This window comes from Gobio gobio (genome assembly GCF_949357685.1).
Source record: "Gobio gobio genome assembly, chromosome: 16".
Lineage (NCBI taxonomy): Eukaryota > Metazoa > Chordata > Actinopteri > Cypriniformes > Gobionidae > Gobio > Gobio gobio.
In genome coordinates this window covers 4,218,818-4,232,336 of record NC_137109.1, presented here as the reverse complement: position 1 = coordinate 4,232,336, position 13,519 = coordinate 4,218,818, and the positions used below count along the sequence as shown (strand labels likewise).

General features: G+C 40.0%; 1 protein-coding gene across 1 annotated transcript; it reads left to right on the top strand.

The window, feature by feature from the left end:
• The first annotated feature begins 973 nt into the window (after window positions 1-973).
• LOC307139843 (nuclear factor 7, brain-like) lies at window positions 974-12,128 on the top strand. The gene is made up of 6 exons (XM_079838963.1): window positions 974-1,598; window positions 2,106-2,201; window positions 2,316-2,546; window positions 2,657-2,679; window positions 2,762-2,880; window positions 9,501-12,128. The coding sequence occupies exons 1-6, from the start codon at window positions 1,203-1,205 to the stop codon at window positions 10,043-10,045; spliced, it is 1,410 nt and encodes a 469-aa protein (XP_079695089.1). The 5' UTR covers window positions 974-1,202; the 3' UTR covers window positions 10,046-12,128.
• The last annotated feature ends 1,391 nt before the right edge of the window (window positions 12,129-13,519 follow it).

The following is a 13,519-nucleotide window of genomic DNA, read 5'->3' as shown; positions in this document are numbered from 1 at the left end:
GGCCATCATTCATGGCCTATGTGAGATGCAGGCATTGTCCTGGCAGGAGGCTGAGGAGGTGTTCCTCAGTGGCCTTACTTATAACCCTAGGTATGCTTGTAATTTGCATTTGCAAAAAATATATAATTTATTATTACACAATATTTTTGACAATGGCAATTATTTTAGTGAAGTCGAGGAATTTGACAGAGCGACTGCCAAACGAATGAAAAAACAGTCACCTACCAGAAAGTAAAGTTATTATTTTACCTTATGCAATTGAAGATGAAAAGTAAAGTCACTAACAAAATTCTTTCTTACTTTTTTCTTTGTCCTTTTTACAGCAACATGATGTTTAGGTGATCGTTAAATAAAGTACAGAATTGTTTATTATTGGTGTTTTGTCTATTCTTATTTGAGTTTTGAGCTTTGCATTGCATTCAAAATATCAAAAAAAAAAACGTTTGTAATGGCATGGTATATGTTAATTAGACCATTAGGTTGAACTGAAAGAAACATTGGAATTTGAAAAACATTGAGGCAATATAATAATCACACAATATTAATATTGATAATAAGATAGTTCAATCTGTAATTGAATCTCTTCCATCAGTAATTTTCTTTCGATTAGGCTAGCCTACCACCCACACTCAAAAAATAACTACTGGGTAATTTGTTAGTCAGAGAACACAGTGTGTTTTTTGGAACATGCACTGAGCAGGGAACGCAAATATGTTATTTTGTTATTATTTTGTGTTAATTTATGTGAAAAACTTTAAAAGAAGCGAGACCGTTATATTGCATCCGGAGTCTGAGAATGCGGGACTCTGTGTGCAGGTGTTATACGATCTTCCGAACAGCAGGAGGCGCTGTCTCGAAAAACGAGGGGCCTGAGAATGCGGGACTCTGGGTGCGGGACTGTAGATGCAGCAGGCTCCAGCTTCATAATGTTGACAGAAACTCAGAAATCCAGTCTGTCTTCAGAAGCTCCACCCTCTTACAAAACCAGGAAATGACTAGTCATTATTTCTAACTTTCATTTTTACTGAAAGCTGAATCGAGTCAGTGTTGTGAAGAACAGAGGACACTTTATATTAGGATACTTGTGTATTTCTGAATTATCCCAGATTAGATTTTGATTGTAATGGTTATTTACTTTTCAAACCAAAGACCAGAAAGTGAAACTAAACTGTAGATCATTGGATATTTTACAAGACGAGGAAATGGATTCAAAATCTGCAGAAGAGCTTTATTGTCCTATTTGCTGTGAAATCTTCAAGATTCCTGTTTTATTGTCCTGTAGTCACAGTATTTGTAAAGAGTGTCTACAACAGTTCTGGAAAACTAAGGAAACTCAGGAGTGTCCCGTTTGCAGGAGAAGATCCTCAAGAGGTGATCCTCCAGTTAATCTTGCATTAAAAAACTTGTGTGAGTTGTTCCTGATGGAGGGAAAAGAGAGGCGTTCATCAGAGTCTGAGGAGATCTGCAGTTTACACAGTGAGAAACTCAAACTCTTCTGTCTGGAGGACAAACAGCCTGTGTGTTTAGTGTGCAGAGACTCAGAGAAACACACCAAACACACATTCAGACCCATCAGTGAAGTGGTTTCATCTCACAAGGTAAGACAAATGTCTCTCATTTCATGCTAAATACAGTGATAAACATAGAAACAGTAATAAATCAGTATTTATTTTTGCTCTGACTAAATCTCCATGACTTACTACTGATATAAAACTCTGCACTGCTTCGACCGCTCGGATGTTCAAATCTTCTTGAATGTAACAGCATTGGCACAAAACATGTTTTGAAAACAATAGAAATGTCATGAGTTATTCATATTTTTTCATTGATAATATGTGATTTATTACAAGACACACCTAAAAGTGATAGTAGTATCTTTTACAACTGCATGGATATAATAATTAAGAATCGGCCGTTGCAAAATCCACATTTGTTTGGTGAAAACAAGATTTCTTGATGTTCAACCTTTCCAAATTATATAAAAAATTGTCCTGAGAATGACCCATTCAACATATAAATAATATAACACGAAAAACATCCAGACACACAATGTTTAAACCTCTTATAGCTTCACAAGTTTCACAGATTTTCATCTTAACCTGTAGGAGGAATTTAATACAGCGCTGACGTCCTTACAAAACAAGCTCAAACATGGAGAAGAAATGAAAGGAGAGTGTGATAAAACAATCCAACACATCGAGGTGAGGATGTGTAAAGAGTTAAACACTCAACATTCACACACACAGTTTATTATTGACATTAGTGGAGTGTGTGTTCACACAGAGCTGACTGAAGTGAATGTGATGTGATTTCAGTCTCAAGCTGAGCACACAGAGCGTCAGATTAAAGAAGAGTTTGAGAAGCTTCATCAGTTTCTCAGAGACGAAGAAGAAGCTACAATCACTGCACTGAGGGAGGAAGAGGAGCAGAAGAAGCAGATGATGAAGGAGAAGCTGGAGGAGATGAACACACACATCTCAGCTCTTTCACACACAATCAGAGACATGGAGGAGATGATGAAAGCCAATGACGTCTCGTTTCTAAAGGTGACCAATCAATCTGGCTTCATTCTTTGAGCAGAAAACAACTTGAGACTCACTGACAATGAGAGTGTTTGATAAGATATTAACATGTTTTCAAACTCTATATTTTCCAGAACTTTAGCGTCTCAATGGAAAGGTGAGTGAGCTGCTCGTATCTCTTCTCTCAGTGGATCTGAACTCAAATTCACTGCAGTTCTGACTCCTGAATGTTCCTCCAGAGTCCAGATCTCACAGCCGGATCCACGGATGAGTTCTGGAGCTTTGATTGATGTGTCCCGTTACCTGGGTAACCTGCCGTTCAGAGTCTGGAAGAAGATGCTGGAAACTGTCCAACACAGTGAGTCTCAGCAGATCTGACACCAGCGCAAAACATCCTTCAGATACAAACACACACAACATTAACATCTGAGAGAAATATATTCAATAATCTCTTGAATTTGTGAGTGAATCTGAACTGTATTTCAGAAGATCATCAGATCATACAGTGAACTCATAATGACTACAGAAGTCTGTTCCTCATGGTCTCTGCTTATGTATTAGGATACAATAGTGTTTATTAAGTTGGCCTGGAAGAGCCAATTAATTAAATTTAATCGGCCAATCCGATTAAACGTAATATTATTATTATTATTTTTCTTACTCTAAATTTCTGACTCTAATGGTGCGTTCACACCGGACGCGAATGACGTGATTGCTCTAGTAGTGACAACAATGAGGAGAAAATCTGTATATTAAAAGATTAGTTCACTTTTAAATAAACTTTGCTGATAATTTACTCACCCCCATGTCATCCAAGATGTCCATGTCTTTCTTTCTGCAGTCGAAAAGAAATTAAGCTTTTGGATGAAAACAGTCCAGGGGTTTCCTCCATATAATGGACTTCAATGGGCTCCAAACGGTCCAAGGTCCAAATGACAGTTTCAGTGCAGCTTTAAACGACACCAGACGATGAATAAGGGTCTTATCTAGCCAAGCGATCAGTTTCTGCGAGAAACCCAGCAGTATTTATGCTATTATTTTACCTCTTAACAGACGAACGTGATCATCTCTGAGCTCCGCCATAACTTCCGCTAAGTGAGGTCAAATACGATCGTGGTCATAGATATATCGATAGTAGATGCCTCATTCTACTGGACCGTGCAGGCGCTAATGAGGCATCTACGTATATACATCTATGACCACGCTCGTATTTGGACCGTTTGGAGCCCATTGAAGTCCATTATATGGAGAAAACCCCTGGAATGTTTTCATCCAAAACCTTAATTTCTTTTCGACTGCAGAAAGAAAGACATGGACATCTTGGATGACATGGGGGTGAGGAAATTATCAGCAAAAGTTTATTTAAAAGTGAACTTATCCTTTAATATCTGGTTCAGACAATATAATTATCACTGTGATAACATGAAATTACATGAAACACAACCCAGTCTCTTTTCGTTAAATGCAATGTATGATCAATAATACAAAAGTAGAAGTAAAAGGTATAATAAGCAGTGTTGGGGAAGCTACTCTGAAACAGTAGTTTGACAAGCTACAAGCTACTTAAACATGAAAGTAGTTCAACTACAGCCAAGCTACCCTTCTGAAAAAGTAGTTAGATACACTACAAGTTACTACCAAAATGTAACTAGCTACATCGAAACTACTTTTATTTATTTATTTATTTTTTACAATTAAATGCATATTTACAAATAACTGAATAATCGTTAATGAAGAATGTTTTAAGTTAAATGTTTGGGGTTTAAAACAACACAATGCAATACAATTATGATAAGAGTAAAGTTTTATTTTGTAAACTATCCAAATATACAATACTCAAATGTAGTCTATATCTCAAACTGACTGTCAAGTGCAAAATCGCTACAAATGTCATGTCCCATCAATGCAGGAACAAAATATAAGCAACTTTGATACACAGGAGTAGACAAAAATGCATATATATATATAGCAGGATAATCAATTTAAAAAGGCTATTATTCACCTGTATGTGCTTTAAGTCTTCGACGCAGACAGCGTTTAAATCTTTTGTTTGTATGAATCAAGTGTGACCTTTACTAGTCGATTTGTGTGAAGTTATCAACCCACTCCTGTACGTCCTTTACATAATCATCAGACGATCTCTTCTCTGTGAACCGTAAAGCCGCAAGATGCGCCATGAAATAAAGATGGTAGTAACGCGCGATTTTATTATGTGATCAAATAAGAAGAAAACACTGAGCTGCTTCAATGCATTGCAGGCTCGTCAAAACACAAAACGTAATGTAGCTTTTGGTCGCGCTACACCGCTACTTGCTGGAAAAAGTAGTTAGCAACTGGAAAAGCTACAGTGTTTTAAAAGCAACTGAGCTACTGACAAGCTACTGAAAAATGTAGTTAAGTTAGTAGCTTAGCTACTTGTAGTTAAAGGGGTGATGAATTGAGAAATCAACTTTCCCTTGAGCTTTTGATTTATAAGAGGTTATGGCAAATATAAGAATATCCTGTAAATTTCAGAGCTGAAAACTTTCTTGTTAGTCAAAGAAAAGCTTTTATAGACACCAGACCCTGAAAACGATCTTGTGCTTCACCTTTACGTCATCGCACGACGAAACACCGCCTCTACAGAATAATAAGCAGGTGTAATTCAGTAGCCCCGCCCACCGACTCATGGAGCTGGTCGGATTGTGCTAACCAGCAGCAATAAACATGCAGAGGATATCACGATATTGCGCTATTCCTGGTTGTGGAAGAACACAGTCGCTGCATAAGCTTCCCTCGGATCCTAATATTAGGAACATGTGGTTGAACTTTATTTTTAATGAAGTTCCAGCTCACGTGGGGATTTGCAGACATATTGAGATTGAAACAATGCTGTGCCTTCTATATTGGATCCGAATGGTGCAGCACACTTATGTGAGTAAAACATGTTTTTTATACGTGATGGTATTGCATTGTTACAGATCGTTTGATATGTGTACGATTGTGTATTGATTATGTGTAGAGAGACTTGTTGTAACATTATGTGTGTCTCTGCGCGAGTGTGTGTGTCTCCGCGCAAGTGTGTGTCTGTGTGTGTCTCCGCGCAAGTGTGTGTGTGTGTCTCCGCGCAAGTGTGTGTATCTGTGTGTCTCCGCACGAGTGTGTGTGTCTCCGTGCGAGTGTGTGTGTATGTGTCTCCACGCGAGTGTGTGTGTGTCTCCATGCGAGTGTGAGTGTGTGTCTCCGCCCGAGTGTGTGTGTGTGTGTGTGTGTGTCTCCGTGCGAGTGTGTGTGTGTGTGTGTGTGTGTGTGTGTGTGTGTGTGTCTCCCCACGTGAGAGTGGGCATGTTTTTGCGAAATATCAGGACAAAAATGTGTATAATGACATGGGTATTACAAAAAGAGGGTGAAATATGAGGACGTTCCCCATGTCCTCACTTTTCAAAATGCTTATAAATCACACAGAACACGTTTTTTTTTCACAGAAAGTGAACTGCACAGTCTCCTGTGAGGGGTAGGTTTAGGGGCAGTGTGTGTGTGTGTGTGTGTGTGTGTGTGTGTGTGTGTGATGGGTAGTTTTAGGGGCAGTGTGTGTGTGTGTGTGTGTGTGTGTGTGTGTGTGTGTGTGTGTGTGTGAGGGGTAGTTTTAGGGGCAGTGTGTGTGTGTGTGTGTGTGTGTGTGTGTGTGTGATGGGTAGGTTTAGGGGCAGGGGCAGTGTGTGTGTGTGTGTGATGGGTAGGTTTAGGGGCAGGGGCAGTGTGTGTGTGTGTGTGTGTGTGTGTGTGTGTGATGGGTAGGTTTAGGGGCAGGGGCAGTGTGTGTGTGTGTGTGTGTGTGTGTGATGGGTAGGTTTAGGGGCAGGGGCAGTGTTTGTGTGTGTGTGTGTGTGTGTGTGATGGGTAGGTTTAGGGGCAGGGGCAGTGTGTGTGTGTGTGTGTGTGTGTGTGTGATGGGTAGGTTTAGGGGCAGGGGCAGTGTGTGTGTGTGTGTGTGTGTGTGTGTGTGTGTGTGATGGGTAGGTTTAGGGGCAGGGGCAGTGTGTGTGGGTGTGTGTGTGTGTGTGTGTGATGGGTAGGTTTAGGGGCAGGGGCAGTGTGTGTGTGTGTGTGTGATGGGTAGGTTTAGGGGCAGGGGCAGTGTGTGTGTGTGTGTGTGTGTGTGTGTGATGGGTAGGTTTAGGGGCAGGGGCAGTGTGTGTGTGTGTGTGTGTGTGTGTGTGATGGGTAGGTTTAGGGGCAGGGGCAGTGTGTGTGTGTGTGTGTGTGTGTGTGTGTGTGTGTGTGTGTGTGTGTGTGTGTGTGTGTGTGTGTGTGTGATGGGTAGGTTTAGGGGCAGGGGCAGTGTGTGTGGGTGTGTGTGTGTGTGTGTGTGATGGGTAGGTTTAGGGGCAGTGTGTGTGTGTGTGTGTGTGTGTGTGTGTGTGTGTGTGTGATGGGTAGGTTTAGGGGCAGGGGCAGTGTGTGTGTGTGTGTGTGTGTGTGTGTGTGTGTGATGGGTAGGTTTAGGGGCAGGGGCAGTGTGTGTGTGTGTGTGTGTGTGTGTGTGTGTGTGTGTGTGTGTGTGTGTGTGTGTGTGTGATGGGTAGGTTTAGGGGCAGGGGCAGTGTGTGTGTGTGTGTGTGTGTGTGTGTGTGTGTGTGTGATGGGTAGGTTTAGGGGCAGGGGCAGTGTGTGTGTGTGTGTGTGTGTGTGTGTGTGTGTGTGTGTGTGTGTGTGTGATGGGTAGGTTTAGGGGCAGGGGCAGTGTGTGTGTGTGTGTGTGTGTGTGTGTGTGTGTGTGTGTGTGTGTGTGTGTGTGTGATGGGTAGGTTTAGGGGCAGGGGCAGTGTGTGTGTGTGTGTGTGTGTGTGTGTGTGTGTGTCTGTGTGTGTGTGTGTGTGTGTGTGATGGGTAGGTTTAGGGGCAGGGGCAGTGTGTGTGTGTGTGTGTGTGTGTGTGTGTGTGTGTGTGTGTGTGTGTGTGTGATGGGTAGGTTTAGGGGCAGGGGCAGTGTGTGTGTGTGTGTGTGTGTGTGTGTCTGTGTGTGTGTGTGTGTGTGTGTGTGTGTGATGGGTAGGTTTAGGGTCAGTGTAAGGGGATAGAAAATATGGTTTGTACGGTATAAAAACCATTACGCCTATGGAATGTCCCCACATCTCACAAAAACAAATGTGTGTGTGTGTGTGTGTGAGAGATTTAGTGTTTGTTTTATATTTTGCGAGTTCTCTGAGCATTTCCCCTAGACGATTCCTGGGACAGACGGTAGCTGAAGCTCATTAAATATGCAAATATTATCCAATCCTAGCCGTGGGCGTTTACTTTCAAGTCTTCAGTTCGACACGCCCATCAAATCCTAGTGTTTCTCAGAGAGCCTCAAAACCAAGGCAGAAAATAGCCTATTACTTATTCATTATGATGTTTCTGAATGTAAAAACCACATAAACGCCATAAGTTGACCTCAGATAACAGTATAAAAAAATTAAAAAAGCCAGTTCATGACCCCTTTAACTACTCCCCAACACTGATAATAAACTATACATGAAATAAAGCAAACAATTCAGTCAAACATTCAAAGTCAGCGCTAGTCGGCTACAACGGTAACGTAAAGCTAAATAGCCTAAAAATAAAAAAGTAATGAAACTTCACTTTGCCCTCAGCCTAAACGATTTGCCAGGGAACAAATTATAGATCCATGAGACCAAAGATCGGCCGTTACATCATCACAAGACGAATTATATCTGGAGCCGCCACAGAGTCATCAGAGCAGCGGCAGAAGAACTGGCTGAGGAAAAGCTGCTCTGTTGTGAAGTGAATGTCACGCGAATGAAGCGAGTAAACTCAAAATGTTCAAGCGTCCAACTTCGCATGAATTATTCGCGTCATTCGCGTCCAGTATCAGACCTTCAGACGGTTCTGGCTTGAGTTGCTATATCTTTTCTAACTGATCGGACTTACGCTTTTCCTAAAAATGCTGATTAAAACTCGGAAAAACTCCCATAGACTTTCATTGACGGAATGTTCAGATTTTCAAACTGTCCAACTGTCAAAAATTAAAATCTAAACACTGAAGCCCAGACTCACTCCAACTGACATTCAATGAACTAAACCATAGAGACTCATTAAACTCTCTATCTATCTATCTATCTATCTATCTATCTATCTATCTATCTATCTATCTATCTATCTATCTATCTATCTATCTATCTATCTATCTATCTATCTATCATAGCAACCACCCAGAACACCGTAGCAACCACCCAGAATACCCTAGCAACCACAGAACATCCTAGCAACTGCATAGCAACCACCCAGAACACCATAGCTACCACGCCAAGTGTACCCTAGCAACCACATAGCAAGACCGTAGCAACCACTCAGAATACCCTAGCAACCGCATAGCAACACCCTAGCAACCACCATAAGTACCCTAGCAACCACATAGCAAGACCTTAGCAACCACCCAAGTATCCTAGCAACCACATAGCAAGACCCTAGCAACCACACAGAGTACCCTAGCAACCACCCCAAATACCTTAGCAACCGCATAGCAACCACCCTAGCAACCACACACCCCCCAAGTACCTTAGCAACAGCATAGCAACCACCCTAGCAACCACATAGCAATACCTTATCAACCACCTTGAGTACCTTAGCAACCGTATAGCAACCGCACAGCAACCACCTGAGTACCCTAGCAACCACGTAGCAGGTCTAAACTACTAACTAATACTCAAACTATTTCAAACTTTAAACTTTTCAAACTATGTCAAACTTTAAACTATTTCAAACTTTTTCAAACTTTCTGGTCTGTCTTTTTCAAGCCAACTTAAAGTTTGTCTCGACTAACTTTTTAATCTAGTTGAATACCGATATTAAACCTGAAGCCTCAATCCATTCTGACAGAAACTGAGAGACCATTGTTATGATTTATGATCTCTTTCAACAAAGTCTTTATATGTGTTTTATATCTACATTTCTGATCATATTTCCTCCTGTAATCTGATGTTCTTCTCTTTGCAGCTCCGTTGACTCTAGATCCAAACACAGCAGCTCCTGATCTCACACTCTCGTCTGATCTGACCAGTGTGTCGCTCAGTGATGAAGATAAAACACTTCCTGATAATCCAGAGAGGTTTGACTGGTGTTCATGTGTCCTGGGATCTGAGGGCTTTAACTCAGGAACACACTGCTGGGATGTGGAGGTTGGGGACAATACAGACTGGATTCTTGGAATAACCACAGCATCAAACCAAAGGAAGGGAGAGGTTTTCTTTAACTCTAATGTCTGGCGTGTGGATTACTGGGACAGCGAATACTTCTCTCAATCCCCAGATCAACCCTTCACTCTCATTACTGTTAAAGTGAAGCTTCAGCGTGTGAGAGTTCAGCTGGACTATGACAGAGGAACAGTGTCATTCTCTGATCCTGTCACTAACACACATTTACGCACATTCAGGACGTCCTTCACAGAGACTGTGTTTCCATTCTTATATAATCTCTGCACAACTTCTCCTCTGAGGATCTTACCAGTTAAACTGATCATTACAGCAGAAAATCACAGTTAAATCTGATTCTGCTTCCAGATTAATTCAGTTTTGCAAATTATGCTTCAATAACACTCTCTAATCAAAGTGTCTTATTCAATCAATTTTGGCACAAGTGTGTATTTTTGTATTTTCTCATTTCCTTTGATAAATATGTTTTACACTGGATACAGAAAAGAGTTACACTCATGAACTTAAAGGGCATATTAAAGGTTAATTTCTTTTTTTCAAAATGAATATAACCTTGTATGAAAATACCATATGAAAAATTTATGCAGGATTTAAAATGTTTTAAAAAAGACATAAGGGCACAAATTTAGTAGATAAAGTGATTAGTTCATCAGAACAAATTTACAGAATTTGGAAAGATCTTTAGATTGTACAGTGTCTTCACTTTTATCTTTTTACACATTCGTTTCCCACATATAATTGAATGAGGAAAGGAAAAACAACAAAAAACAGCCACAACAGACTAGCATGTTGACTATTTGAACTTAAATTTTGCTCTCCTTTCTCTCTGGCCAGCAAATTTCTCAATGACTCTCTGATTAGAGTCAGTCATCTCAGTAGAGTCATGACGTTTGCGTTGTTCAGTCAGATATTTGAGGTCTCTTACCCCCGTTGTTGTCCACAAAACTTCAGTACAGACACTTTGAATAAAAGACAGGGAAAGCAATAAAGGGCATTGCTAACAACACATCCAGCAGCCTCCTCCGTTTCTCATCACAAGCGTGTGGATCTCCGAGTGCAGCTCCTCTGACTCCGGCTGCTGCTGCTGGACCCGTTGGTCCGGTTCGGGATCCCTGGCTTCCCTATTTAACGTATCCCGGTAAATTCCACATCCTTTTCGGGAATTTAACGTAGTTTTTCTTTCTCCCAACTCTGCTTCTCCTCGTTCGATTTGCTGTATGTTTACATTCGCGAGGCCATCAACATGGCCGCCACGTCCCAGAATGCAACGCAACGCCCAAGCCCAATTATTGCAATAAATTGCAAAAAGTTTTCTAATATATGCACGGATTGATTCGGCGCCATCGGCTGGACACTATTCGCTTGTTAGTCAGGGTTCAAAGTCCAAAGGGCGGAAAAATCGACGCTAAAACGCACTCGTCAGTTGCCCGCTAACCTTTTTGTGAATGGATGGATTTGAGAATGCGCTATATGGTTTAGTGCGAATATATTGTCTGACTTGTTTTGGACAGAGTAGACAGCATAGCTTCCAGTTTCTCCCTTGAAATGATAAGTTGTGTAGCCTACATTTTGGAAGTTTTTATTTAGAAAATAAAAAGGTTCTTTCTACACAGTCGAATGGAATACAAAAAAAAAATTTTTATTTCCGCCAAAATAAAAGCTCTGTTTAATGTTTGAAAGAAAACAACATTTCTTGTTTTTAAAATAAGTCTCTTCTTCTCACCAAGGCTGCATTTATTTGATTAAAAATACAGTAAAAACAGAAATATTGTAAAATAATATTATAATGTAAAACAGCTGTTTTCTATGTGAGTGTATAGTAAAGTGTAATTTATTCCTGTGATCAAAGCTACATTTATCATCATGAGGCTACTCCAGTCTTCAGTGTCATATGATTCTTCACAAAACATTCTAATATGATGATTTGATGCTCAACAAACATCTATGATTATCAGTGTTGAACAATGTTTTTAGGATTTTTTTGTAAAGCTTTCTATTTCAGAGAAATGCTGTTGTTTTGAACCTTCTATTCATCAAATAATCCTGGGGAAAAGTGAGCATATTCAGCATAAGAGACTACTTAAAAAAAGTACATATCCCAGTGTAAACAATATTGTAAGACTTACTGTAAGACTTTGAATATTAACGCCTGATCAGTCTTGTGGGTTTGCTACTGTTACAATTAAAAACCGTATAAGGATAAAAACATGACAGGCAGACATGATGTAACCAACACAACTACAACTAATACAATTTATACTGAGCTTGGGCCGGCCCTGAGCTGAAGTGAAATAAATGCAATATTTGGCAATACACGGATGTTTCAGAGACATTATTGTCATGTTATACTTTATATACTGCTTAATACAGCGTCTCTTTGTACAAGAATAAAGTTCAACATATAAGCCTACACTATCAATGAAGTGCGGTCTACATTTTTAATCAGTTTTATTTTGATAAACATGACAATATATCATCGCGACTACATAAAAAGAGGTTTTACCGCTATAGCATTAGTGTATTAGCCGACTGCTCTCGAATCGCTCTCGCTGTACTTTGGATTGTGGATTGTGACACAAATGGATTGTGTCACTACAAGTCAATGGAATCATTGTCCCGCTTAAACTTGATACAGGAGAAAAGGCCAATCTCATAAGCATAAGTGACAAAAAGGAAATGAAAATCAAGCCACAGATAAAAAGAAACCCTGTGTCGCTCAAAACCTACAACGGACAGGACATAAAGACTCCAGGTGTGTGCAGACTCAGAGTGTGTGTCAAGAACAAAACTCATCACCTGCTCTTTGTTGTTGTTGTCCCAGATGATCATCAGTCTCTCCTTGGTGACAAAGCCTGCCAGGAATTAGGACTGGTGAAAAGAGTGTATCTCAACAGGAAACTACAAATAACATTGTTTGCAAATTTGGTGATGTTTTCAAAGGACTGGGATGTGATGTATAGATAGATAGATAGATAGAGTGATAGATAGAGTTGACAGAGTGATAGAGAGTGATTGTAAATATTAATAATTAACTATTAATTAGGCTAAACTTAAACAACCTTTTTTAAAATGCAATATAAAGAGCTAGCCTAGTAAGTGCTCGGCTGTTTGGCCGCTTAAGTGAACCGGCAAGTCTAAATCTAAGTCTTATCTTATCTTGATCATGTAAATGGGAAGCAGAAATTCAGAGCATTGATTGGCGTTTCCATATAAGTTTTGCCCAGTTATTCACAGGATTTTCAATTTTGTTATTTCGTTTCGTATTCGCCTTAAAAAAAATCGAATTATTAACATAGGCTAGGCCGAATAGACATATTAACAACAATAATATTAAATAAAATTTATTTATATAACTTTGTTGTTTTTTCGATATCTTTTGAGTTTAATAGGAATAATGGAACAGTTTTTGTCATTGTTTGCAACCCATTTTTTGTAGAATAAATTATTCAAAGTTTCAGCAAGTTGCGTTTGGACGAGTGTGTTTATATCCACAGACTTTTACCTGAAAAACAATGTCTAAAGAAATAAGAATCGAAGTTTAGCACAACTCATCAGAACTAAGCAATGTTAGGGCAGGTTGAGCTCGACTTGTTCTTTCTGCAGCTTTCTCTTCTTTTCTCAACGGTACGGAATGGCGCCATTTCTTCAGCCAAATAGCGAGTCATGAATAATGTCGTCTGGTGCTAGTGCCATCATCTATTGCCTAAACCGCATAAGAGAAGATCGCCACTTGCAATTAAAATCTATCTCCAATTCTTTACGTTATGCTTTTGTCTTTTATGCCTGTGTTTGTATGTATTTAAT

Coding starts and splice junctions, on each gene's coding strand:
- LOC307139843 (XM_079838963.1), top strand. CDS start 1,203: ATGGATTCAAAATCTGCAGAAGAGCTTTATTGTCCTATTTGCTGTGAA. Junction 2,680..2,761: donor TTTAGCGTCTCAATGGAAAG/GTGAGTGAGCTG, acceptor ATGTTCCTCCAG/AGTCCAGATCTCACAGCCGG. Junction 2,881..9,500: donor GCTGGAAACTGTCCAACACA/GTGAGTCTCAGC, acceptor TTCTCTTTGCAG/CTCCGTTGACTCTAGATCCA.